We start from the raw sequence: 26,040 nt of genomic DNA, 5'->3' as shown, positions 1-26,040 counted from the left end.
TTTAGTTTACACACAGACCTAGTATATAAATGCGAATCTTCAGCCTAATCACGTGTCCCTTTAAAACCTCGTTCGTAACCTCGAAACGTCGAATGCCGTAAATCTCCGGACGTACGGAAGACTCACTGTACAACATTTCTGTTGCTATGCTTCTTTTGTCCTGTAGAGGACGACATAATCCAATTCACCACGTCGTTCCAAAAAACATAATATTTTATGATCTGACCCCGCGGGTAGAAAGCAAGCATGAACGTCTTAAAATGGAATGCTGTTTTTGGTCTTGTTTTTTTCCTATAACACTTAATTCAATTATTTCCGTTCGTAGTATTTGTTGTTTCGCTATTGGTTTACGTACGGTATGCTTGCCGAGCTGTGATTGGACCGGTGACACGTCAGTCACCCGTGGAAGGGGTGAAAAGAGGGAACGCTGTTCTCTGCTCTGCTATTCGACAATCGAGACAACCCGAGTCGTGATCATCTGGTGGAGCCGTGGGTGGACTGCCGCCTTCCCCTGTTTACCTCACCGTCATCAACCCCCTCCTTCTCGGCGCAGAGATCATTGTCCATTCTCCACAAGTCACCCACGACCATTTTCGTTGTTCCTTGCTGATCGACCAAATCCTTTCCGTTTCGTCGAGCAAAAGGGCGACGAACGACGTCGACAGTCTATCCCAGAGAAGGTTTGACTGGGCGGTGTTGTTGTTGGCGGTGGGGGCGGATTTTCCCTTTCCTCTGTTCCCGACCCTCGGGGAAATACCGTACACGACGTTACGTGAGTAATGTATCGGAACTATGACCCGCGTGGGAAGTAGCTCGAACGGAGGCCGTGCTTCCAGGTGGCGGAGACATTTCTTGGGGTGAGTGTTCGAGCGAGACGACTTGAAGGGAGCCGGAGAGAGGCTAGGCCAAGCTAATTGGGCTAGCTGGCTAGTTCGAGGAAGTTGGGCGAGCCTGGAGGGAGAGTTAAAAATAGAGCCGTCGACTTTTAAGTCAGAGGTGGGTGATTCCCCGACGTTCGGATTCTGAGGCGGAGAAGTCATCTTAAGCAGGCTCGTCGAGTGGAGCTGACAACAAAAGGCTCCAGTGCCACCTGCTTCCACGTAACTTTGACGGGTTTCCCCCGGTATTCCCCCTCCCCTTGTTCTGGTTCGTACGCGCTTCCACTCCCAAAATGGATTTAAAGACGGCGGTGTTCAACGCGGCCAGAGACGGAAAGCTCCGCTTGCTCGAAAAGCTCCTAGAGAATAAAGATGTACGCGAGGTGACCAAGCTGATGGGCGAGAAGACGAACGGCGCAACGCCGCTCCTCATGGCCTCCCGCTACGGCCACCTGGACCTGGTGGAGTATCTCCTCGAATGCTGCCGGGCGCCTGTCGAGGTTGGCGGCTCGGTTAACTTCGACGGGGAGACCATCGAGGGTGCCCCACCGCTATGGGCCGCGTCGGCCGCCGGCCACCTGAAGGTGGTGCAATCGCTGCTCGGTCACGGAGCCTCCGTGAACAGCACGACGCTGACCAACTCGACCCCGCTGCGAGCAGCTTGCTTCGACGGACACCTGGACATCGTCAAGTATCTGGTGGAGCACAAGGCCGACCTTGAGGTGGCCAACAGGCACGGTCACACTTGTCTCATGATATCCTGCTACAAGGGACACAAGGAGATTGCGCAGTACCTGCTGGAGAGAGGGGCCGACGTCAATCGGAAGAGTGTGAAAGGTAAGACAACGTCAGTAACTGAGCGTGCTTACCTGTTGAGGAGAAGCTTGCAAACTGAGGACCCCCTTTACTGGCATACAGTGCCATTGTCATTAACGTGATTATTAGGCTTTATACGCTCAGGATTTTGCAGCCGATCGGCAAGATTTCAAAAATAAAATTAAAGGTGATGGGGCTGTAAAAAACAGTTATTTTTAAATGTTTAAAACATTGTGGAAAAAATCTGACTGATTTACAGTGGCCGCATGTGACAACATTTGACTGACAGTGACTGTTTTTGTTTTGTTTCTTTTTTGTTTTATTTTGCACATCCAGTCACTGACATCATCAGTTGATCAACAAATTATGACATGACAACCGATCACCGATTTTTATATTAAGGCAAAATGTTTAAGCTTTGTAAAGTAAAAAAAATACTCTATACAGGCAGGGGTCCTGGGTTCATGACTAATATGCAAGCTAAGTGTAACATGGTCTACATCTAGGGTGCCTGAGTCTGGTCCTTGAAAGCCTCTATCCTGCCTGTTTTAGATATCTCCCTTTTCAACACACCTGAATCAAGTGATCAGCTCATCAACAGGCTTGACAGAAGCCTGGTAACAATCCTGATCATTTGAATCAGGTAAATTGGAAAAGGGAGACATCTATAACAGGCTAGATAAGTGCTATCTAGGACCAAACTTGGGAAGCTCCGGTCTACATTAACATACTTAAACACTGAACTAATGTTGTGATTAGTAATATTTTGATAAACACAGCTATGCCATTAATATTAAGCAATGCAATAAAAAAATCAATGCAGCAGTAACTGTGCATGCCTCCTTGTGCATGATGAGGAGATGATCTCAAACCAAGCCCCCCGCCCCACTTCTTTACATTACTGTGATTAGAAATGTGCTGATATATCGTATGCACTATATAGTGGTAATTTGACTTGTGAGTTTCATACATTTCATGACTATGCTTGCAAAGCAAATTGCTCCAGATTAAACTCAACCCTAATGAAGAGCCGTATAGAAAAAAAATTATTAAAGCGCTTGTGAGAGAGACATTTTCTCATTTAATTGACAGTCAATTGCCCACCTGTCATGCTAGTGCAAACCAAGTGTTAATTACGCTAGTGCTGTTTGCGTAGATGGGTGCAAATCAATGAACAATTGACGAGTAAGTGGGGGCAAACCCATTGATCGGATTGGTAAATTTCAAGTACAAGGCACACAAGTGACAATCAAGAAGTTTCTGTAAAATCCCGTCCAATTTCCCCCATTGAAATAAACGAAAATGTCTTTAATCGATTCCAGCACCAACAAAAAAAAAAACAAACAACTTATCTTAGTATTGGGTTTTTAAAAGAAAAAATGTCACCGTAAAAGCCCAATGTTTTTGTGAAAGTCCAACTTTTTAGCCCCTAAATTGCAGCCGCATCCTAAACGACAGTCAATACGATTCATTGCAGACGGGCCTGTGCCTGCCAACAGTAGTCGTTGGGCAGAAGATCACTCGTTAATATTCCATTCAGTTGTTAAAAAAAAGGTTGTGGAAGCGCCTTAAAGCCAAATTAAGTTATTTGTTAAGGACAAATTTATTGACTCACATTGGCATCATATGCGTAAGATGCGGGGCGTCGTCAGCCTCTTCTGTTTACAACTGATTTTGCAACATAAATGTAGATGACTTCGCTCACTCCTCTTCCAAACCATAATTTTTCTCTGTCCAGACGGTATTTTTGTCCAGTTGCGATCGATTGAATGCTCTGAGAATGTAACACTTAGAATTTCTTCAACCCTCTTCCATAGCGTCACAGTATTTTTGCTCCTACAAATTGGACAATCCCTCTGAATTTTGGGCCCGCATAAGCTTATTGGTGGATATTTTTATCTGAAACGTGTCAGCTTATTAGGGGAGAAGTTCGACAAGTAGCAGACCAAAACAATTGCCCAGGAAATTTGTTGAAGAATACATTAAACGTCTTAAAGCTTGCTCAGCGCGGGCAGAATCGCATATACGTCAAACGCCTGCTGCACAAGCAACATGTTGCATTCAGCCTACTTTGGAAACACCGGGAACCTGCGCGCACACTGCGCTGTTCACAACGTTAATCATTTTTCTTCAATAATGTTTTAATGAGCTTGAGGAGCTAAAATCTAAATCCCAATTAATTTTCAAATAATTGACCAGCCCTAATTGTTATTAGTTCGTTACACACCACTCGGAACCTAAAAAAAACGCCCTACGTGCGGTATTTGGTAAACAAAGGACCATCTGTTCTTGTATACCATTTATTAGAAATGTACTTATACTGGTAGTTCTCCCTTTTATGACGTCGTTCCTTCCCTGCGACTTCTCGGCCATACAGTAAATGTATAACAATCAAATTAAAACCGATAAGTAAGACAGTAGCCTAGCTTGCCTTCTTGTGCCGTGTGACCAAGTAAGTAGTTTATGGGGTGTCGTTCACAAACGTGAAATGTTGAATGTTAGAAACCAACGACACCCTTTCTTCTAATAATACCTCTAAAATAATCCCAAACTATGCCGTTACACAACCAGTCATCGTCAGAGAGGTGGCAAGGGAACGCTCGTTTAACATTGTGTTCGTGCCAAGAACAGTTGCAAATACGTCTTTCGGGCGAGAGGCCGGCCGGGTGCCCTCGCCAATTGCTGGGCGTTTGCACCTTTTGTGATTGCGCAAGTGTACCAATGTGGAACTACGGAAACGACTACAGGCAACCCAATTGCATGACGCACTCAAATAAAGTGAACAGTCATGGTGGGAAATATGTCATCTTCAAGCCCGGCCGGGCGTGTCTGCAAGCACTTTATACGTCAGCTCTAGTGTGAGCAAAACTGGCAATGAATTGTTTTATTTAACTACACACAGATATCATGCATGGATGGAATTTGTTTATGTAATCAAACAATATGTGATTACACTGGGTTTCTATTTACAGAACACCCGAATTAGTGGACTAACAATGACATTGTCATCTTCAAGGTTGGGAATTTATGGGACTGGATGGGAATAAACCAGGAATTTAAAAAAGAAAGTCACTGCCTTTAATCAGGATCATAAATATCATGGGGCCAATATTTTAGCATAATCCTGACTAATCAAAACTGAAAAAACATTTCTTGTAACTACAGCGGTGTCTGGATTGGAGTTTTCTCAGTTAAGAGCCGTTGCTTTTCTCTTTTAATTTGCACGCAAGCTTCGGACATCCTGTTGCCATCTTTGCAGGGATTTTTGCTAATTATATACACTTACTTATGTGGGATTGTGATACCTTGACATTCATTCACCATGGAAAGTTTGCAATTTGGATTTTCTTTTCGAATTCCCAAGCTTAACTGCTCATGAAATAGTTGCAGGAATCTTTCCAGAAATGTACTGTGAATTTTCCACTCTTTTGTAACTCTATAAACGGTGCTCACATTGACTGACACTACAGGTGCAATCTACATATACAAATGACGCTCCGTGCAACCACCCCGTCGGAATGTTTGGGCCCAAGATGCCTGTCTGCTGACAGACTTTCATTTCATATATATTGTTCCAGGAAATTGCAGTTGTTGGAAATGTGTATAAATTGTTTGATGGTAATTTTGCACTTTCTCTTTAATAATGCAAGGGGAAAAAATGGTTTGTGACATTGTGCTCGTCTCAGGAATGCAAACATGAATAAGACTCAAGGAATGAATTGCCTGGACAATTTCTTTTTAGCAACAAAAAAACAATTTTCCAAATGTTTGTAAAATGAGTACTATTTTAACAATGTTTTAAATATAATATATACTGTATATAATTCTGTTATGATTATGCCAATTTTGTAATCGTTGAGTGTAGTAATCGATTGAATTTTGATAAATTGCACTGCCCTAGTGGAGTGTTTTGATCAATCTCACTCTGACTCGTTTAATTTTTTTTTCTTTTTCATTCCGGGGCAGGCGGCAAGTCGTAACCCCAAATGAGCACACATTGCTGCACAATAACAAGAACGTATTGGGACAGAGGCTTGTACTTTTTATGAGCAATCTTAAAGATAAGATGGAGGAAAACCCGTGATATAAAAGCGTACGCACATGTCAGTAATTAGGACTTTGAAATGGACAAAACAGAGTGGCTAGCTAGTGTGTACGGTATGAAATGAATGAGCAAGGTCAGAATGGAACAGTGACCATTTTTTCTTTTTGCTTTTGTACATCGCCACACTGTATTTAAACCAGAATGGTTAACACGTGATCAAAGTATATACTTACTGCTTCAAATTGAGACGTATACCGACAAAAGCCCCAACCATTGACTTCCTTTTTAATTGCTATTCCCTATTTAGTCGTCTGGCGTGTTAAACACGCAGGACGCACAAAAAATGTTTAGCGACCCTATTGATCACACTCTTTAACATGTTAGTTAACCTCGAAGTCCATTTGAACTGTTGCTAACCACAACAGCAGCACATAAATAATCTCTCAGATATTTTAGTGCGGTCTTGACGTATGTTCTAAAGTTATTTCCCTACAAAATTTTAAAGAGATGTAATGGAAATTGGTCTAGCATTCAATTGGAAATGTAATTGCTCCACAATGTTGTGTACGCCCATGATTATAGTCCTTTTGTCTTTTAAACACAACTTGAACTTGGCCTGAATTGTAAGGTTGTTTATTCCCAAAATGCATTTTGTGCAACTAAAAGCCTTCGACTATTTAATTAGTTTTGAGTAAAAAATGAGGGCATAATTCTTTTGTGAAACTACTTAAAGCTGAAACACTACTCCGTAATGAAACATTGTTATATGAAAAATGATTTGTATTGCTCTATCAGGCAATATTATAAAAACACTGACCAAATTCATATACAGATAGATGTAATTGAGACTTGATTGTTAAGTGCATCGGATGGTTACCATGGTTACAGCTTTTGTTGTCCTGTGAAATGAATTGGGGTGGAAAGACCTTGTTCAAGGAAGGTGCAGCATTTGCTTATCGGAACACTGTTGGGAATTACTGCAGGGTTCGAAGTTAACTTTAAAAACTGCTTGCCCATAGGGTAAGTGCCACTAAAATTTGCCTTGCCCGAGTGGCCAAATTACTTGCCCAACTTGGACAAGTGACAATTTTTTTTTCTCTTGCCCGAGGATTAAATTACCTTGCCCTGAGTGACTTTTTGTATGACAAAGTGTCCAATTACAAATTGCATGAATTTTTTGTTCGGACAGTTCCTGCCTAGAAAGAATTAAAAATACGTTACAATCATAAGGGTTGCTTATATAAAAATGTATCATGTATTAACACATTAATTAGGTGTCTGCTGACCCAGGATTATGTTATTCCTTCATGAGTTCTATGTTGCAGACGTTGCAGGCATTAAGAAACAGTCAATGAAGCATATGTCCGTAAGGAGCTGGCAGCTGGCAGGTAGAACTGGTCCTGTGAAAGCTAGACTAAGAATAAAATGTTTATGGTTGTAAAATGTGTGCCACAAATGTAAATAAACATATAATCTGATAAGCATAAATTAATCTTGTTTTCATCATCAACCATGAAACCCTACTCACAACAGCATGTATCATCCTGTGCAGTTATTGAAAATGTTAATTGTAGTTTTAATAATTAACAAATCTGCATGTTAAATTGGGAAAATGATATTACAGCAATCCAGATTATCAATTTTAAGTCCAAGAGAGCCTATTAATTGAGTAATCACATGAGTAAATTATGAGTGTGGGAAATTTGTGTATTCCTTTAAGACCAGTGCCTGTGGTGCTGCCTCCATAAGTTTCATAGCATAAACAGAACACAGTCACTGACAGTCAGGTCACATCATGGAGCTAATGAATTAACAGCCAATAATCAAATATTACTCCCTTCCTTACTCGCAACTGAATTGTCTACTTAAAAATATTCTAGCTGTTTTAGTCATGTCAGAGGAATCCGAAATGTTCGGATTTGAACGAACTCGTCGCCACTTGTAAACATGCGAAGAAGGTAAGAAAACTTCCGGCTGTCAATTTTCGGCCGAAATATCGTAGGTTTTTGTTGTGTTTTTCAAACTTCAAATGAGGATGCAACTACAGCGAGTTCCAATACTGCGGGATTTATTGACGTTCACTTTAACTCGACATTCACTGAATTAACTGATCCCCGTAGCGCCCGCCCATTGCTCCCGATAAGGCCAATGGAACATACCACAACATAAGGGGTGTCTGGGTTAAACCATCACCATACAGTGACTACAAACAGATCACACCACGGTTTTCGTCGAAATTAAAGATATTTGGCTGCTTTAAAAAATGCTTGCCCATAATTTTACCTTGCCCATGGCCACATTTCACTTGCAATCGGGAAGCGGTTAACCGCGAACCCTGTACTGCTCCTGCCTTGTGAAGCCCGGAATGTTGACTGTCTCAGTCCATCCCGAGATTGGCTTGGCCTCCAGGTGGGCTCATCACACAGACGTAGGTTTAATCAAGAACATCCCTAGATCCTAAATCAGGTACAAGCTTGTTGACATTAATCCTCAAATGCACTCGCTCAAAGTCGACCATCTTGTGAATACCGTTATTGTTTCAGTCAGTCCACTGGGAACAAGTTATATCACAACCCCTGCACGCCGCTTAGATTCCCGCCCCCTGTTTTTTTATGTTTTTTTTTTCTCTTAATGCTGAGACATCCAAAAATACCACAAATAGTCCTTGGTATGTGGGTCAAATCCAAGCAGGAAATTTAATAGTATTTCTCCTGGAAGCAACTGTTCCTCACATGGAGCCTTTGGAAAATAAATTGCCCACCCCTGCTGTAATGCCTTCAGAGGGGAAGGATGGTCCCAAATAAATGACAAAATTTAAAAAGAAAAAAAAACCTTATTTAAAAGGCATGAACCTTATTTATTGAGATCAGTTTCTAATTTACAACGGTGACCTGAATGAGGACTGCTGCTAAAAATATGTACAAAAAGTATAAATGCAACACACTGTATGTAATCTGTAATGTACACAGCATATACATAAAACCAACGAACAACATCCATCCATTATATGTTCCGTTTCTCACGAGGGTCGCAGGCGTGCTGAAGCCTATCAAAGTTGTCTTCTGGCAGTAGGCGAGGTACACCCTAAACTAGTTGCCAACCAATCACAGGGCACTCATAGACAAACAACCATCCGCGCTCACACTCACGCCTTGGGACGATTTAGAGTGTCCAATCAACCTACCATTAATTTTTTTGGGAATGTCGGAGGAAACTGGGGTACCCGGAGAAAACCCACACAGGCATGGGTAGAACATGCAAACTCCACACGTGAAAAAAAAACAAAAAGGGAAAAAATATACTTTTTGAAGTTGTACTTCTCAGTGGTGTTTCTAATATTTTAGAGTTGCTAAATTGGGGAACAAAATGTCCACTACTGTGTACGAGTCCAATCCATACAAATATCACGCGTAACGATTAAAAAAAAAAAAAAAAGAAAATAACCATTTCAAAAAATGAAAATACAGAGTACTTTACAAACAAAATAAAATTTTATAAAAAGGTCAAATAAATTGCATGTGAAAAATTAAAGTTATCAAAAATAAGTTATTGTTTAAAAATTGTAATAAAAAAGCCAATTAAAATTCATATGGTGTACACTAAGCCTGTTGTTCCCATCCAGTCTATATAAAATAGCTTCATAAAAAAAAACACCTATCTTTCTGTCTCTTTCTCAAATTTAGTAATGAAACACAATGGTAGTCTTCTGTAATTAGTGCTATATTATGATAATACTCTCCCATTTGTTATAATTTGGAACAACAATTTGGCTAGAGAGAGTGGCAATTGGACGGTCCACACAGTCGTGCTTGTTGCTACTTGCTCAGAATACCGCACGGTCTTAAATCCCTGGCTCACCAGGTTATACCAGTTGATGCTGCCATGTGAAAGCAAAACATGCTCACTGTGCAAGCTTAACGCTCATAATTGTGTCATGAACCTGTTTGATTGAAAATTTCCCACCATGACGCATCTTTTGTGCTACGTGACCATATTTTCTTGTCCCGCTGCGCCTAATGCGTGGAGTCCTTTGCGTTACCGGTTGAACCTCAAAACCTCATACTGTCGCAAATCAAAGGCCCACTCAAGAGAGGCACTTCACGATTTATAGCATAGAACGCAATCCGTAAACGTTTTTTTTAGCTTATACAAAGGTTTTTCCCCCAATAATTAACATTTTAAGTTAGGGGTTTTCCGATTAGGGTTTTATGATATCAATCACATAACGCATAATTGGATTAAGACTGGCACTTACATCGGTATGCATGTAAAAATGACATCAGTACTAAAATGCTCCCCCCCTAAAACACTCTGTAGTGATTTAAGAGCTTTTTTTGTGATGAGGCTTACAACAAATTGGCATGCCCCCTTTTGCGGCTCGGCTTTTTTTTTTCTCAGCTGTCTACGTCATGGAGTCAAGTGTTGTAATATTGCTTTGTTTGTCAGTTCTGTTGTCTGAAATTGCGACTGTCCACTTCAATCTGCGAAAATATAAAAGTGTTCTGCTCAATAGTTTGGATCATAAGTGAGCTCATATGAGCAAAAACATGATCATCTCCACAAAAGAAAAGAAAAAAACGTGCCAGTCGCGTCGTCACTTTACTCACAGGCTGAAGGGGACAGCAGCACGAACGCGCGCATGAACCACGGAAGCGACTCGTATTTTTCGGACATTTAGCCACGGAAAAGTTTTGTTAAGCCAAGCATGGATGTCCCCTTTTCATTTTGTTTGTTTCCCGACTCTGCGTTGCACTTTAGCGATTAGCGACTCCTTGTTTACCTCCTCGGAGAAAACGCTACTTGTTAATGGGGTACTTTATTTCTCACCGTGGAGGAGACGATCCGCATCTCGCAGTTCGATGCTGCTGCTGTGCATGGACTTTAAAATAGTAAGCACAAATAAAGTCCATGTTACTGTTGTGCAAGCTATCTTAGCACCTAGCATTCAAGGAGTCTCTAAATAAATTAGAGATTTCGAGCGTACGGGCGACCGCGTGACATAACGCAAGTTTTTATTTTGTTTTTTTATTTTAACCAGTTGGGCGCTGTATTGTGTGACCCGTTCACAGTAATATACAGCTGATTTGTTTGCGTGGAGTATGAAGAAATAAAATTTTAAAAAACCCTGTTTTGGCTGTGGAAATCACATTGTCTGAGTTCGCGATTTCAGTCCTAAAACGATAAATTGTTCAGCCCTACCAGAAAGTCAGCCACAGCCTAGCTTAACGGTTTGTCATCCTTTGTAATTCTGATTTTATATCCAACATGTTAAAGATGTGCTCTCAAAGTCCTTACTTTGCTACGTATATGTTTATGATGTAATACTTTGTCACATGCATGCTTATGATGTGCCGCCCCTTTCATCCCTTTTATCCTTTGTTGCCTCAGAATAAAATCTTCACTTCTTCCACACTGTCAGACGAGACAGGTTGTGTGTAGTTATGCAATACAGAAATTCTGGTTTGCTGATCCTGAAAATAGTTGGACGCGATACTACTGCTGCGTAGTTGCCAACACAACAGCAGTAGGTTCATTTAATAATCTTGGGCATGGTTATTGATGCGTCTATTGTGAAATTATTGTTTTGTTTGTTCGTTTGGGGGGAAACAGAATTCTTTAGAAGGTTTTTGTGATTTTAAAACAATAATGGTTCAATCGGAAGAACCTGAGGTGCTGTGAGCTGGTAGGAGAATCTGAATGTTCTGTACTCCTGTTTCAATGACAGTGAAACAAAAAGCCAGGAACAGGTGTATTGTGCGTCGATGTAGCTCTGCTGACTTTGTGCCGGTCATTACAAACAATCAACTGAATTGCGAAATTATCATGCTCACCCCAAATGTCGTCACGCACACAAAACAGCCGGAGAAAAAAGACATTGAAGTTAACTCCTCAGTTTATTATCTAGTAATTTTCCTTGAAATTTCAGTTCATAGGTAACCCTGTTCAACCACCAATTCTTCTACTGTTTTTGTTTTGGGGTCTTTTGTCAGGCAACACGGCGCTTCATGACTGCGCCGAGTCAGGCAGTCTGGAGATCATGCGGATGTTGCTGCAGTACCGGGCGTCCATGGAGCAGGACGGCTACGCCATGACGCCGCTGCTTTCCGCCAGCGTCACAGGCCACACCAACATTGTCGATTACCTGACCGCGCACCACCAAGTAAGGCTTTCCAACCAGGTCTTGCCTTTGATAATACTTCAGAAAACAAACGTTTGACTCTTTAATCTCGCGCAGACTAGCAACAAGGAGCGTATCGCCGCCCTTGAACTCCTGGGGGCCACGTTTGTGGATAAAAAGAGAGACTTGCTGGGAGCCTTGAAATACTGGAAAAAAGCCATGGACTTCAGATACATGGACAGCAACAATGTCGTGCACAAACCTGAACCCAAGCAGCTGATCATGGCGTATGACTATGCTCGGGAGGTGAGTCTTTAAAATGGTCACTGTAGGGAGCTGAATGATTAGTTTTGTATTTTAAGACAAGTCATCAAATTTTGCTTCAATGAAAAGTGTGTTTCTACCATCTTGTTATGAGGTTTACATTTTGTAGCGAACAGAGCAAAGCTATACAATGTGTCCCTTCTTGAAGGACACTAATAATGGAAAAAGTGTGTGTGTGTTCACAAATGTCAGCATTCATTGTCTTTTCAATCATGGATTCTTGTGACTTTTTTTGTGCGTTTACTCAATAGACATGCTTTCCAAATTTCATGATGCCAAGTGAAACCCGTACTTCCTGTTTCATGGCGAATCGTCAAACTTGGCCCTTAAGCTCTGTCCACACCCTATGATGACGGCATGCATCACTCATCGGTCTAGTCTGTTTTAACCGAGTTAGGGATTTCCCTTGGAGGAGTAAGACATTCGGAGTTAAAAAACAAACTACTAACCAAAATGAGCACCTACCTCTACTAGGAAAGGTTTAGGTTTAACTCATTCACTGCCATTGAAGGATATAAAAGCCAAACAGTACATAAATTTTGCCTGGGCTGGCAGTGAATAAGTTAATATCAAAAGGTTTGCTGGGCACACTGATGTAATTGACACGATTGTAACATTCCGGGAGTCCCTGTTGACCTAGTTTGAAGGTTTTTGGAGCTTCACCAAAGGTGATTTACTAGTCAGAAACCAAGCAATTTGAATTGCGTCCTCTCCTCTATATACTCTGGGCCTGATCTAAGTGAGCATTTTCAAGAGGGTCTTGAATGGCCCCTGCTTGACTTTGAAATAGGAAATGACCCCACTGTCCATTTCCTAGGTGACAAACATAGAGGAACTGGACGGGCTCATATCGGACCCTGACGAAATGCGAATGCAGGCCCTGCTCATCCGTGAGCGAATCCTGGGCCCGCAACACCCGGATACGTCTTACTACATCCGGTATCGTGGTGCAGTCTACGCGGACTCGGGAAACTTCGAGCGCTGCATCAACCTGTGGAAGTATGCCCTGGACATGCAGCAGAGCAACCTGGACCCCCTGAGCCCCATGACGGCGTCCAGCCTGCTGTCATTCGCCGAGCTCTTCTCCTTCATGCTGCAGGACCGTGCCAAGGGCCTGCTGGGAACGTCCGTATCCTTCGAGGACTTAATGGGCATCTTGACCAAAAGCGTGCTGGAGATCGACCGCGCCATCTGCCAGAGGCGCTCGCTGCCGCCGGACCCCGCCCAACTCAGCAAGGCGCTGTCCATCATCTTGCACCTCATCTGTCTGTTGGAGAAGGTGCCGTGCACTACGGAGCAGGACCACTTCAAGAAAGAGACCATCTATAGGTAGGGTCAACTGTATGAATACTAATGATAAATAACGCAGAATAGTATTTGAACTATGTTATGGTGAAAACTGGTCAGCACGTCCGCCTCGCAGTTCAGAGGTGCAGGGTTCAATTCTGAGCTCCGCCCTTCCTGTGTGAAGTTTGCATGTTCTCCCTGTGCCTTTGTGGGTTTTCTCCGGGTACGCCGGTTTCTTCCCACATGACAAAAACATGTATGGTAGGTTAAGTGAACACTCTAAATTGGCCGTAGGTGTGATTGTGAGCACGGATGATTGTTTATCTTTGTGAGCCTTGCGATTGGCTGCTTTTGAATGAGGTTTTAAATATTTTTCAGGTTTGCAAAGAAAATGAATTAAAATTAACAAAAAAAAAAAAGATTGAAGGTTGATGCTAACTAAATATTTTCTCCAATTTACATATGAAAGGCTTTCATAGTCAAAAATTTAAAAATAATTTTATAAAGCTTAAATGTTTTCAAAGTAGTTAACAATTTAGAGGTTTTAATTATAAAAAAAAAAATCTGAGTTTGAAAGATATTTAAAACTTTCAATTCATACAAAGTGCTTAAATTGCGTGAAAAACTATAACTTGAAAGAATGTATGTACACAATAAGAAATACTGTGGCGCCTCGACTTACGAATTTCCCTGTGCACTCACAATTCAAGCTCTGCACAAAATTTTCACAGAGAAATTACCTCTATTTACGCACTATTCAGTAGACAAGGTCTTGGCATATGGACCAGCAATGAATCTGTTATTTCTTTTTGCGCTGCGTAATGTCATTGGCGACATACATAACACATCGGGTTGTAAACTGAACACTTGTTGTATCCCTCCATGACTTAAAGCAGAAATCCGTTGCATACAATTATGTAGACTGAAGTTCTGCCTCTGCATCCTCGATCATCCACTTATAAATGATCATAATCATTATTGAATTGTATCATTTCTTTAAAATATATTAGAAAATTGCTCTAATTTATCTTGAACGTATCAGTCCATTAATACATTATGATCCACAATGAGAAATTGTTTCAAATAAAATGTTTTTCTTGCCTTTTTCTTTGCACGTGGACAGGTTTCTGAAGCTGCAGCCACGCGGCAAGAACGGCTTCAGCCCGCTCCATCTGGCCGCCGACCGCAACACCACCTGCGTTGGCCGCTACCCGGTCTGCAAATTCCCCTCGCTCACCGTCACCAGCATCCTGCTCGAGTGTGGCGCCGACGTCAACAGTCGAGACGACAACCAGAACAGGTCTGTCCCAACTGCTCTCATTTCGGTCTTCATTTAGTTGCGATCAAAATAATATGGTACTTGAATTTAATGTTAAGAATGTGAAATGTTTTATAACAAAATGTTTGGAAGGTTTTTCTAAAATAAATTGTATGCAAATGTGTTTGAAAGTTCAATATAACTGAACTGTATTTAACAAATTAAAATAATCTAACATTATGCACAGTTGAACGGTTAATCCAGCATACCACTAACAGGAGCCTGCGTACCTTTTGAGAATCTTAAATGAATAACTTTGAAAATTGCTCTATGGTGGGGATGAAGGGTTTTTGGAGAACAGTGTGAGGCGCCACTTTTTAAAGTTTATTTTATTTTTCTTACCCCCCAACCGCTTCGGCCCGCCAGCCCGCTCCACATAGCCGCGTCCAACGGCCACGCCGACATCATGAACATGTTGGTGTCGGGCGGAGCTCACTTTGACAGCACCAACGCCTTCCAGCAGACAGCCTGCGAGCTCCTGGATGAAAAGGAGCTGGCGCGCAATGTCATCCAGCCCATCAACCACACCACACTGCAGTGCCTGGCCGCCCGTGTCATCATCAAGCACGGCCTTTGCTACCAGGGGAACATCCCGGAAAAACTGGAGGCCTTCGTGCTGCTCCACAGATAATGACTGGAAAGGGATGCATCAAAAAACAAAATGGCGGATTGAACTCCAAAGCAATGGATCAAACAGGATTGGATAAACGATATGGATTTATACTTTTTTTTTTTTTTTTGCGCTCCAGGAAAAAAAAAAAAAAACTTTTTTGGCATACTTTCCCAAATGCTATTTATTATCACAGAACACTTGAGAGATTTTTCTCCATGCAAGAAAAACAAAGCTGGGACTTTTCAGGTCTTTAATTTTTCTTCCTCGTCCCATCATTGTTGCCAACGTTGTCAATCTTTTTTTTCTTCTATTTTTACAAAGTTGGTGTGGATTCTACAGAAGAAGCCATTGGGGGAAAAAAACAACAACAAAAAAGCTTTACATTTACAAGGCAAGGCTGGCTGGGGAGTCCGCTTAACACCAAAAGTGCTTTATTCAATTCCTTCTATGCACAGGCTAGGCTGTTGGAAAGTGACTGTTTTTCATTCACTCGTCTGTGCAATATATCTCGTTTGTGTTTACCTCATCGCCACCGTCGGGACTCACATTTTGTCCGATCCCAAAATGACCCGTCTTTTGACGACAGCCTTCCAAGATGGCCGCCGCCGCTGCTTTTTTTTTTTTTTTTTTTTTTGTCTCCCAACAGTGAAGCTTTGTGAATGGTCATGTTTGCAAATTCTCGCTTTTTTTAAATTAGATGTGTGTGGCTTTTGAATGGCTGAGAGAAGAAAAAGGGCTGTTTCATTATATCGCAGTGGATTAATTGTTTTCTTCCACCGGACAGTTTGAAACGGAAAGAAAAATGTATGACGACTCCCGGGGGAAATTTGGTCTGAATCAGCACTTTACTTATAGCAGAGATTAAGATTGGACACTGCATTAATCCTGTTCGCATCTTAATGAATCAGTTTGACAATAAACCTATGTTGCACTTGTCCATGCCTCTGCTCATTTTGTCATCGGGTGCAACTTCATGTCTACTATTTTTTGATGTATTAATATAGTATGATGTTCCCACATGGCCATACAGTGCAGATTTTGGGTGCATGTTAAACGCTCTAAGTCAAATTGCCCGAATTTGAATTCAATAGCAACACCCCATTCTCCTCCCCCTTTTGAATTTTGTTCAAATGCCTTCAGAAATATGCAAACTAAACTGTTTATGAAAATGTCTTGGATCATGAAATTGCCGTAATTTATGGTGTTTAATTTTTTTTAAGTTCATTCAAATGCATCGACAATTTAAAACGAAAAATATTAACATTTTTTTGTAAAAACGAATACCAAAAGTGTGTGATGTTCTCAAATATTTAAGAGTTCATGAGTGACCATTTGTTTAACTTGATACATAAAGCTATTCATTTTTTATTTTCTTAAAGGGCAGAAAATATCAAATATGAAAATTTTAATTTACTAATTAAAGTGCTTCAAGATAGTAAGATTTTCTCAGATATGTCGAAGCGATTTAAAACTAAAAATACATAGTTTTTTATTTTTACTGACCCAATCCTGGAAGTACTCAAACATTACATTTGGTCAGATGCATCAAACATTGCAGAAAAATGGAAACGTGTTAAAATTTGGACTAAAAGTCCTTAATATTTTTTAAACTATCCGAAAGTCGAACGTGACAATTATCAAGTTCTTTTACTGAAGGCTGTTAATGTCGAAATATGTTGAATGTAACAGAAAATCTTTTTTTGCTTTGTATTACTACTGAAACTGCCTCAAAATTCAGAAATATTTTAAATGTCCAAATTAAATATGAAAATGATCATTTTATATTTTTAACATTGATACCTAGAGCTTAAACATTTTGAAATCGCAAAGTAAAAATGAGATAATTCAAAAGTGTAACAATGCTGCTTTTAATGTTTGTTCTTTTTTGTCTGGTCAAGCTTAAAAGTGTTTGAAATTTTGCTCTCATATGAGAAAATCCTGACAATGGACAATAATTGTGTTGTCGCCATCCTTCAAATATTTCCACACCCATCACAATAAATTGCTGAGGGCATGGGGACAATTGGCATTAATCAGCTGTGACGTTAATGCTTCTGCTAACAATCAGAGAATGACCTCTCAGAAAACATTTTCAACCAATTTTTGTGTCCGGGGTAACCTTTAACCCGTAAACACAACTCATGGCTAATAATTTGTTCACACCAAATCCGAATGGTGTGAACATAGCATTAGCCGTGTTGTGTCCACTTGTTTCCGAGAAGCAACCGCGATAAAAACATGCTGGTGGTTTACAGCTTGTTGCAGTACAAGTAAGCCGCAAGCCAAAAGAGCCACAATGGCTAAAGGCTGCTGATTTCCAGTGTTAAAAGTCACTATAACGGCTTTGAAAATGACCCCTTTGGTGTATCTTTACGTCACGTGGCTGTTTGTTGACCAACCCCCGTGATATAAATAAACCTTGGAAGATGTCACGTGGCTAGGATTCATAGCCAGTCACAGCTGTGAAGTGAGTGACTCATCGAAACGTGAGCTCGTTATCGCGAGATAGCCTACGTACACGCATTGTGAAGTTGTCTTGACAAATCAAAACAATTTTTCATCACCCGCATAAGACCTCACACTTTCTAACCAGATATAGAACAAAAACGCCACTTTACATATATGGATAAAATAATTGCCATACATGCGCTTTATATCTTTCATTTCGGATAATACAGTTTTCAATACATGTTTAAACGATCCACTTTGCTAACCCAACGACAAAGGGTTTGAACCAAACAACAAAATCACTATATACAGTACTGTAATTTTTTTTCCCGAGCAAAAGGACTCTTGCATAAAAATGACCATTCTAGGACAGCACAAAACAGTTGAACAGCAAGTCAACATTCAGTGCAAGACCACATTTTGTACATTTTTCTACAAAAAAGAGATTAATTAATCAGTTTGACAATAAAATGTCTCAGAAAAAAAAGCACCCAGAGGGGCTCCGTATAAACCTCGTGTGGGCAAACTACGGTCCGGGGGCCACATGTGGCCCATTAAATGTTTTAATCCGGCCCGCCGAACTTGAAAAAAAAAACAAATGAATAAACCTTGTTAATGTTTAATTTTCTAAATAGTGTGGTGTGTCAAAGACAGATATTTTCTTGGAATGTTTTTGTTCATTTTCATTCAAATTAAATTGATTTTTTTCTCTGATGAGGTGAGGTTACCAAAACACTCCATCCATCTGCACCTGGTCTGACCCCTCTGTCAAATTTTAGAACCCATTCTGGCCCACCAATGAAAAAGTTTGCCCGCCCCTGGTATAAATGCAATGTTACGCAGAATGTTTTTGCCATTCACTCCGAAAAAGTTAAATCAAACAAACATTACTTTTTTTTTTACGCTTGATGGCTTCCCCACAATTCTTGAAACGCTCCATTTATTTATTTATTTTTTCAGTAATATGTTTGTTTGTCTTCCACTAATACTTCCAATTCTATCACTTTAAACAGTGGCCTCCAGCAACACGCAAATTTCGGATCTGTCTAAATCCATCCTTTGGTCTTCTCTCAGTTGTAGCTTCCTTTTGTGGCTTTTTGCCACTGATCAGAGCTCAGCCTATGTATGTGGCTTGGTCTATATTTAGTGGAGAATAATGCCCAGTTGGGAAGGTGCCCTACATTAAGCCTGGGTCACCACGTGTGGGTACCTGCTGGGACTCTGTCACCAGACTCTGTTCATGTCTCTCCACTGTCTCCAAGTGACATCCATTGTATATATAGCACAGCAGTTACAACACAATCACAATAGAAATGTGATATTGTCAACCTCTAAAGCCGCTTATCAAAGATGAACGCCACAGGTGTGCTGTACTTTTTTTTTTTGCCACAAAGTCAGCTGTTTTTAGTCTTCATGTGAATAGGCTCACCTCCCAAGCACAAGCAGTGACCTTCCTTCTGTGTCGGTGCCACCATCGTCAAAATTGTGGGTGAGTGCATAATTTCTTGTTTGTAAGTTTTAACATACAACAACTGTTAACTTCTTTTTATGCTTGTATAACAGTGAAGGGTGTTTAAATGACATCACCTGAACAGTTGGAAAAAAGGTCTTTCATTCAAATTTGTCAAATAAATTCTGTGACGTCAAAGCAGTGCCGGCTGTATTAAAATTAGTATGATACAAAAAGTAATTGAATGAAATCAAATGTTAATTTGAAAGTTGTATAACAAACAAATAACATGTATGATCATTTCTTAAAATGACTGGTGATGTTTTATCAAAGATTGCTTTATTTCCCCCAACCGTGTTGTTTACTTTTTTCCAAGAAAATCAGGTGTTTGAGATATTTTCTTTTTTTTTTTTTTTATAGTTTTGACCTGTAATGCAAATTTTACCATGCGTTGTAAATTACAATATGTAAATTATAATAATATGACGTCTCTGAAAAAAATCCACCTGATCCCAATCCTAACACTTTATTCCTAAGTTTTGCTACAAATATTACTATATTATCCATTGTATTATGTCTCTTACATATTTTATCATTATTATAGCCTAATGTGGTAGAGAAATAAATGAGGGGAGATTCAGAATCTGCGCAAAAAAATCATCTAGTAAATTTGACTTAAATCTCTTTAAAAAAATAAGAAAATAAAAATTTGTAGTAGAAATAATAAAGCAAAGCAATGTGGTTCAAGGATTTAAAAAGTATTTATAAAAAATCATATAGCAATTTTATAGTAAATATTTGGAATTACTATAATGAAAACAAATGCACAATGTGGATTAAGCAATTTGAAAAATTATGTAATTAAAAATATCCTAAATCATGTGTGTGTGTGTTATTAAAATACATGCAATGCAACATGAATCAAAAAATGTATTTATTAAGATGTGTTCGGAATGTCCGAAAGTTTATTGCTGCCACATCAGCAAATTCAATATCATGTGAAATGTGATGAGTTTCACTTCTGCATTCCACTGAACATCACTGGCAGCGCCCGATGAAGGTTATGTTTTCGTTTTTTTTTTAACAGTTTAATCAAAGCTCAAGGTAGTTACATTGCTAGTAACTTTGACTTGAACACAAAAAGGGCTCGATCAGTTGGCGGGAATTGTTTAATTTTGATCTGCCAAATGCAGAAACCAAACTTTTCACATTTTAACGAACTTGTCACGTGATAATTATAATGTTCACTTTTGATAATGATCACGCTCAACATCCACATTGCAATATAAATTGTGAAATCTGAAAAATTCCACATAACTATTAACATTTATCAATTATCAGAATTTATTTCATTCATGCAATGCAATATGGCTTGAAACGATTTCAAATGTAGTTTTGAAAATTAGTATGAACACAACAAATTACTTAACAAGAGAAATCAATAACAAGCAGTATGGAATGGGCATTTAAAATATTTGCTCATGTAATCAACAGCATGTGACCAAATAATATAAATTGTATCATTTATTCATTAATATGAATGTAATGAATACATAGAGTACAATGAGTGACCTAATTAAAGTGGCCTTAATTTAGACCCGCAACCCACAGTTTGGAAAATCCTGAACCAAGCAGCACCGTAAAGAGCTTTGAGAACGTAACGTGCTCGGTGTCCCCTTGCACGCGCAGCAGCAAGAAAGTATTAATAGCTTGGGATCCACGCACACACGCTGAAATGACTCCCGCACGTTTCCTATCCCTTATGAAACCCGATGAAACGTCACGGCAAGTCGTGGAACCCGCGCCAGGGTGATATTTTAAGCGAATGCAAAGTGCACTTGTGTTGACTTTGCTGCTCACGTGTTGGAGATTCCGAAGGTGCGGATGCATCCTCGTCTGTTCCTGGGGCTCTGGGGTCATCTATTCAATTTTCCTGAGCTCTCTTGGAATCTCACATCAATTCCTGCAAACATATATATATATATATATATATATATATATATATATATATATATATATATAAAAGAACTTCTTTTTAGCACAGCCAGCTTGCAGAGAAGAAAACAGGGGGACCTTGTTACCCTTCAGTGTTGTTTGTTCATCGTGTTTCATTCCTAGTAACACGCTCAATGCGGCCCAGATTCCACATTTGAAATCGGAAACTGTCCTTAATTGCATTGAGGCCGCCTAAATGTGTCGCCGTTTTCCCGAAAAGGACCGTTTATCCAATCAGGTGGGCGCACCTGCTAAGTGTAAGACAAGAAGGCGGGACTGAGGGAAACGTGACCCATTACATAAGAGCTAAAATAGATGGGCCGAGTATTAACATGCCGATCGATGGGCTGTGAATCCGATACGTGTCAGGAGTGCAGTCCACAGCCGGACAAATCATCCCTTCCAGTCACGTGTGTATATTATGGACAGATTTAGAGGGAGGGAGTGAGTGATTGCATGCTTTCATCAAAACCTTCTGCTTTTTAAGTCAGCTGTCAAAACAAGATGTTTATAAATAGTCAGAGAATTGCTGCCACGATAAATCCAAAATTCAACACGTATTGTAAGAGTCCAGAAGGCAACGCCTCCTAAACTCACCCTAAAAAGTTGGAAAAATGCCATAAGGATTGGCGTCATAGACACAAAATTTGGTGGACATGTCAATCAGGACAAGACGCATGAAAAAGTCATAATGTCCGACATTTTGGTTTGAAGCCTGCTTTAGGGGCAAATTACAATGCTTTACGAGCAACTAGACAAGTGGTCCTTCACCAATTTTTCCACCTTGGACCTGTTCATGGTGTTTCCGATTTTTCACCGACCGGCAAGCTTCCATCGATGAGAGAAAATGCTGTTATGATTGTTCCAAGCTGAGTCCTTTCCTGCTTTCACTGGAACTACTTTACAAAGCAGACCAGGAAGTTCAATGGTATAAATTTAAAATATGGTGTTAACGTGTTTTAAAAGAACACTTTTTTTTTTTTTAATTCAGCGACAACCAAGTAATGTACGTATCAAACGTGGTATTCGGTTTAATTGCTAACAACTGCACAATAAAATTGATGGATCCATTTTCTCATGCTTTTTATTCATAGATCAATGCAGGAAGGTTTGATTTAACGCATTTTTCATTTTTGGGATCTCACCCATACATGGGCCACAAACATTTTGTTTCTTCTGTCGTTGTGTTTATGTGCTTTTGTGCTGCTGTTTTGGTTAGCAACCCAGATCTAATAATCAAGTACTGTATAGTGAAGTGAAGGACTTGACTGACAGAAGCGTGTTAAATTAGTCGTCATAGGCCAGGTTGTGCTTCCGGCTGTGATTGCTCTTTTATCAAAACACCTTTTATTTGCGCCCACATCCTCAGTTGTGAGTCACAGCAGTGAAATGCCGCCGTGTGAGTGTACACAGAATGTGTCAATTAGACGGACAGGAAAAAGAAGGAATACCCCATCGGAAAGGACGGAACCTTCAGAGGAATGTAGGCAGACCCGATGAGTCACCCGTTCAGCTTTGTGGCAGATGGTTTGGCGTCTGCAGTAAACGTGGGCACCAGGCAAAGGCGTTGTACTCGCTGGATATAACATCAGATACACCTGCATCATCTCATTTGGTCTTTGCAGAAAAATAACACTGGTCAATGGCAAATTTGAATCAAGGATGGCTTTTTGTGTCCCGAAACGCATTTTAAAAAATGTCTGCGTTCTTTCAAGCACATCAGATTTTTTAGATATTTTGATTTTCTTTAAAAGATTGTTCGATATGCATTTTACCATGCATTATTTATTGGTTCTAAATAGTTAAAGTTGATGAGCATTAATTTTCAGTCTTCCAGCCAATGAGGAAGGAAGCTTGGCATCTTCAGAAGTCTCCAGTAACGCCGCAAAAACTCACTCGATATTATTGCTCGTCAGTCACCAAAAAGAATTGCTGAGTTGCTCACACTGAGTGACCGTTTCTTTTCTTGCCATACTTCAGCTCCGTCATTGCGTCATGGCAATGAAATCCCTCCCCCGCCCCAAATTGATCAGTTTCAACCATTTTTCCGGATCTCTGTCTAAACGAGCCCACACTGTGATCAGCTGTGATCGACACGAACACCTGAAGCTTATGAATTCCCTCCTCCAAATCCAAGCTGGAACCTTAACACATTGTAGATGATCTACCGAGCTATCACGAGGAAACAAATCCACAGTTTAATCCGACGGTGTTGCTTCCCACGCCAGCTGCGTTTGATTTAACGCAGCTTCTGCTGTGTTTGTGCACCACCAGTGTTACCTAACAGCGAAGGCCCTCATGCACGTTGAAGAGATGACATTCGCTTCGTTGAAAATATGAATGAAATATGCCGGCTTGTATTTGGAAAATCACAGCCGTGTCGTCCATAATGAGATGATGTTGCTAACTGGTGATTTAATTATACGGTCAAAGATCCCGTCAGACAACCGGAATCCGGGCAAATGTGCCGATGTTTTTGCGATTGAAGTGGTGGCAGAAGTGAAATGGTGTGCTTCCTCTGCGCCCACACTCTTTCCGTCGTTATTGATTCATTATTCATTCATCTCTGGAATTAGGAGTTTCCATTCTTCCATTGATTTCACTTCAATAATGTGATTTTCTACGGCAGTTAAAATCAAAGGCTACTCGACTTCTTTTTTGATGTTGAAAACATTTCAGCTTCAATCAAAAGGGCCTCTTCAGTCGTCTTTTAGCTACTAAATCGAGCCACTCAGGACGCCAAGCAGGCCAAATTTGGGCACTTTCTATCCCTTGTCATCAAAGTCACCAATTTTCAATTGCAAGAACCAATTCTATAGTTTGATGTTTTTCAATGTGGCTAGTTGTTGTTTTTATTGCATTAATTTGTACTTGGCTTGATTAGTTCTTTGAACTCATTCACTACCAAAAAAGAAAAGAAAAGAAAAAACATACTGTACAATACTGCTTCTGAGGTTTTATGCGTCACATTACACGGTAAAGCAATTCATACAATAGATGCTATATGGGGCTTTTTTTTTATTTCTGTAACTTGCGCAGCCTTGTGTATATGATTGTAATTACACAATGAATGTGTTGGTTGACGGCGCACTGCATTGTGTTAAATAAATGCAGTGTGAAAAGGCTTTAACACCACGAATGTTGACTCCCTAATCTTAAATATGAAATACTTTGTCCACTGAATCGCCACTTGTGTTTAAAAGCTCACACTGAGTGGAGTGCAGTTGGTTGGTGTTAAAAACAGCTTGTCAGAGTCAGAACACACATGCACATATCCAGTGTCCAGAGAGAGCATGTTGGATGTTCCAGACCGCTGCCGGTGTCCATCACGAGCGGGCTTGACACTGCTGCAAATGACAGCTCACAATAAACACTGGTCTCCCTTGACTCACCTTTTGGCTAAACTGTGCAGATGATAGAATTACACCGCATCTGTCATCTCCCAACATCACTTTTAATATTATGGTAATCATAAGAATAATATAGAATGTATATTATATTATGATTTATGGAAGATCTTTGTCTTTTTGTATTTCTAAATACAATGGAAATGCAACAAATGTCGTAAATAATTGAAGGTGGCTAAGTAGGTTGAGAGGGTTGACTAGGACTGGAGGAATGTACACGAGAAAGGCGTGTAGAGAGTTAACAAAGCGTGTATAAAGGTAAAAAAGATTAGCCAGTGGTCTTTTGAAAGCAGTTGAATATCTGTCAGTAAAAAGAGCACTTATCACCATTTGGGTGATGCCAGTGTCGTTTCCTTTCATATGACAGCAGGGCTCGAGTGACACCACCTGTGCGCTGACGACTGCCTACTCGGCACACACACAAACAAAAACAGTCCGGCTGGCAAGTCTTGCGGTTTTGCACCCTCCTGCAAACTGAGCCTTCATTTGTTGTTCTTTCTGTCTGACACTGCAACCTCGCAAAGATTACACAAGCCGCAACTGTACAGTGTATTGTCCGTGAACATTCTCATAATATGAGTCATGTTGCTGTGACTTCATAAATGTTGACTTTGTACTTTGATTACACTTCAAACAACAAAGTCCCGACAAACAATTAATTGATTGTGATATTTTGGAGGGCAGTCAGAAGAGGCCAAAAATGAAGCACTGACTGTACTGCGGATAAAATGGGAGGACAAATGAGGTTTCCAGTGTATTGCCGTGGTGCCGTTGTGTTCACACTGGAATTGAATTTGGGACTAATTATTGGAATGACGTGACATGAAGTTTCACTGAACTCCAGAATATTCACTTAGTGTGCTTGTGATTTTTTTTGTTTTGCTTGATATAAAAGTAAAAAAAATTGAGTTGATTTTTGACCTTGCCATACCTACATCATGCCTTCATTTGTCGATCAGCTTCTAAGTAACAGTGGAGGTGGAATTTTACAGATGGCAGGAGCAAAGAGGACAATCAGAGTAGTGGCTTTGCTCTGTGCTTTCCCATGCTCCTTACCAGACACACACATACAAGCGCACCCCCACACACATTCACACACACACTATATGTACAGACATTTTGGGAGCCAGGGGCTCAAGTAGGAAAATGGGCATTTGTAATTTATTCATTAATACAAATTCAGACATCTTTTGATATTTTCATTTTAAAAAACGTACGAGCAGGTGCACTGCTGCATATTTAAAAAAAGATTGTTTTTTGCGGTCGTGGGGGTGAAGACAGTTGCCTTGATTCGAGAACAATCAAATCCTATCATTCCCTTTAAATGCCACGTGTGAGAGG

At 40.3% G+C, this 26,040-nt stretch overlaps 1 protein-coding gene across 1 annotated transcript; it reads left to right on the top strand.

Moving 5' to 3' along the window:
* Positions 1-433: 433 nt before the first annotated feature.
* fem1c (fem-1 homolog c) lies at positions 434-16,334 on the top strand. Its single transcript, XM_088295570.1, has 6 exons — positions 434-1,715; positions 11,730-11,899; positions 11,975-12,163; positions 12,999-13,510; positions 14,592-14,768; positions 15,153-16,334. Exons 1-6 carry the CDS (start codon positions 1,172-1,174, stop codon positions 15,415-15,417), a joined length of 1,857 nt encoding a protein of 618 aa, XP_088151696.1. The 5' UTR covers positions 434-1,171; the 3' UTR covers positions 15,418-16,334.
* The last annotated feature ends 9,706 nt before the right edge of the window (positions 16,335-26,040 follow it).

This window comes from Idiotropiscis lumnitzeri, chromosome 1, assembly GCF_059441095.1.
Source record: "Idiotropiscis lumnitzeri isolate Australia: NSW breed Sydney's pygmy pipehorse chromosome 1, RoL_Ilum_1.0, whole genome shotgun sequence".
Classification (NCBI taxonomy): Eukaryota; Metazoa; Chordata; class Actinopteri; order Syngnathiformes; family Syngnathidae; genus Idiotropiscis; species Idiotropiscis lumnitzeri.
Note: the sequence above shows the minus strand (reverse complement) of the source record. Positions and strands in the feature narration are given on the sequence as shown.

Excerpts from the sequence above, each read along its gene's own strand:
- fem1c (XM_088295570.1), top strand. The coding sequence starts at position 1,172 with ATGGATTTAAAGACGGCGGTGTTCAACGCGGCCAGAGACGGAAAGCTC. Across the intron at positions 11,900-11,974 it reads ACCTGACCGCGCACCACCAA|ACTAGCAACAAGGAGCGTAT; the intron begins GTAAGGCTTTCC and ends AATCTCGCGCAG. Across the intron at positions 14,769-15,152 it reads CGAGACGACAACCAGAACAG|CCCGCTCCACATAGCCGCGT; the intron begins GTCTGTCCCAAC and ends TCGGCCCGCCAG.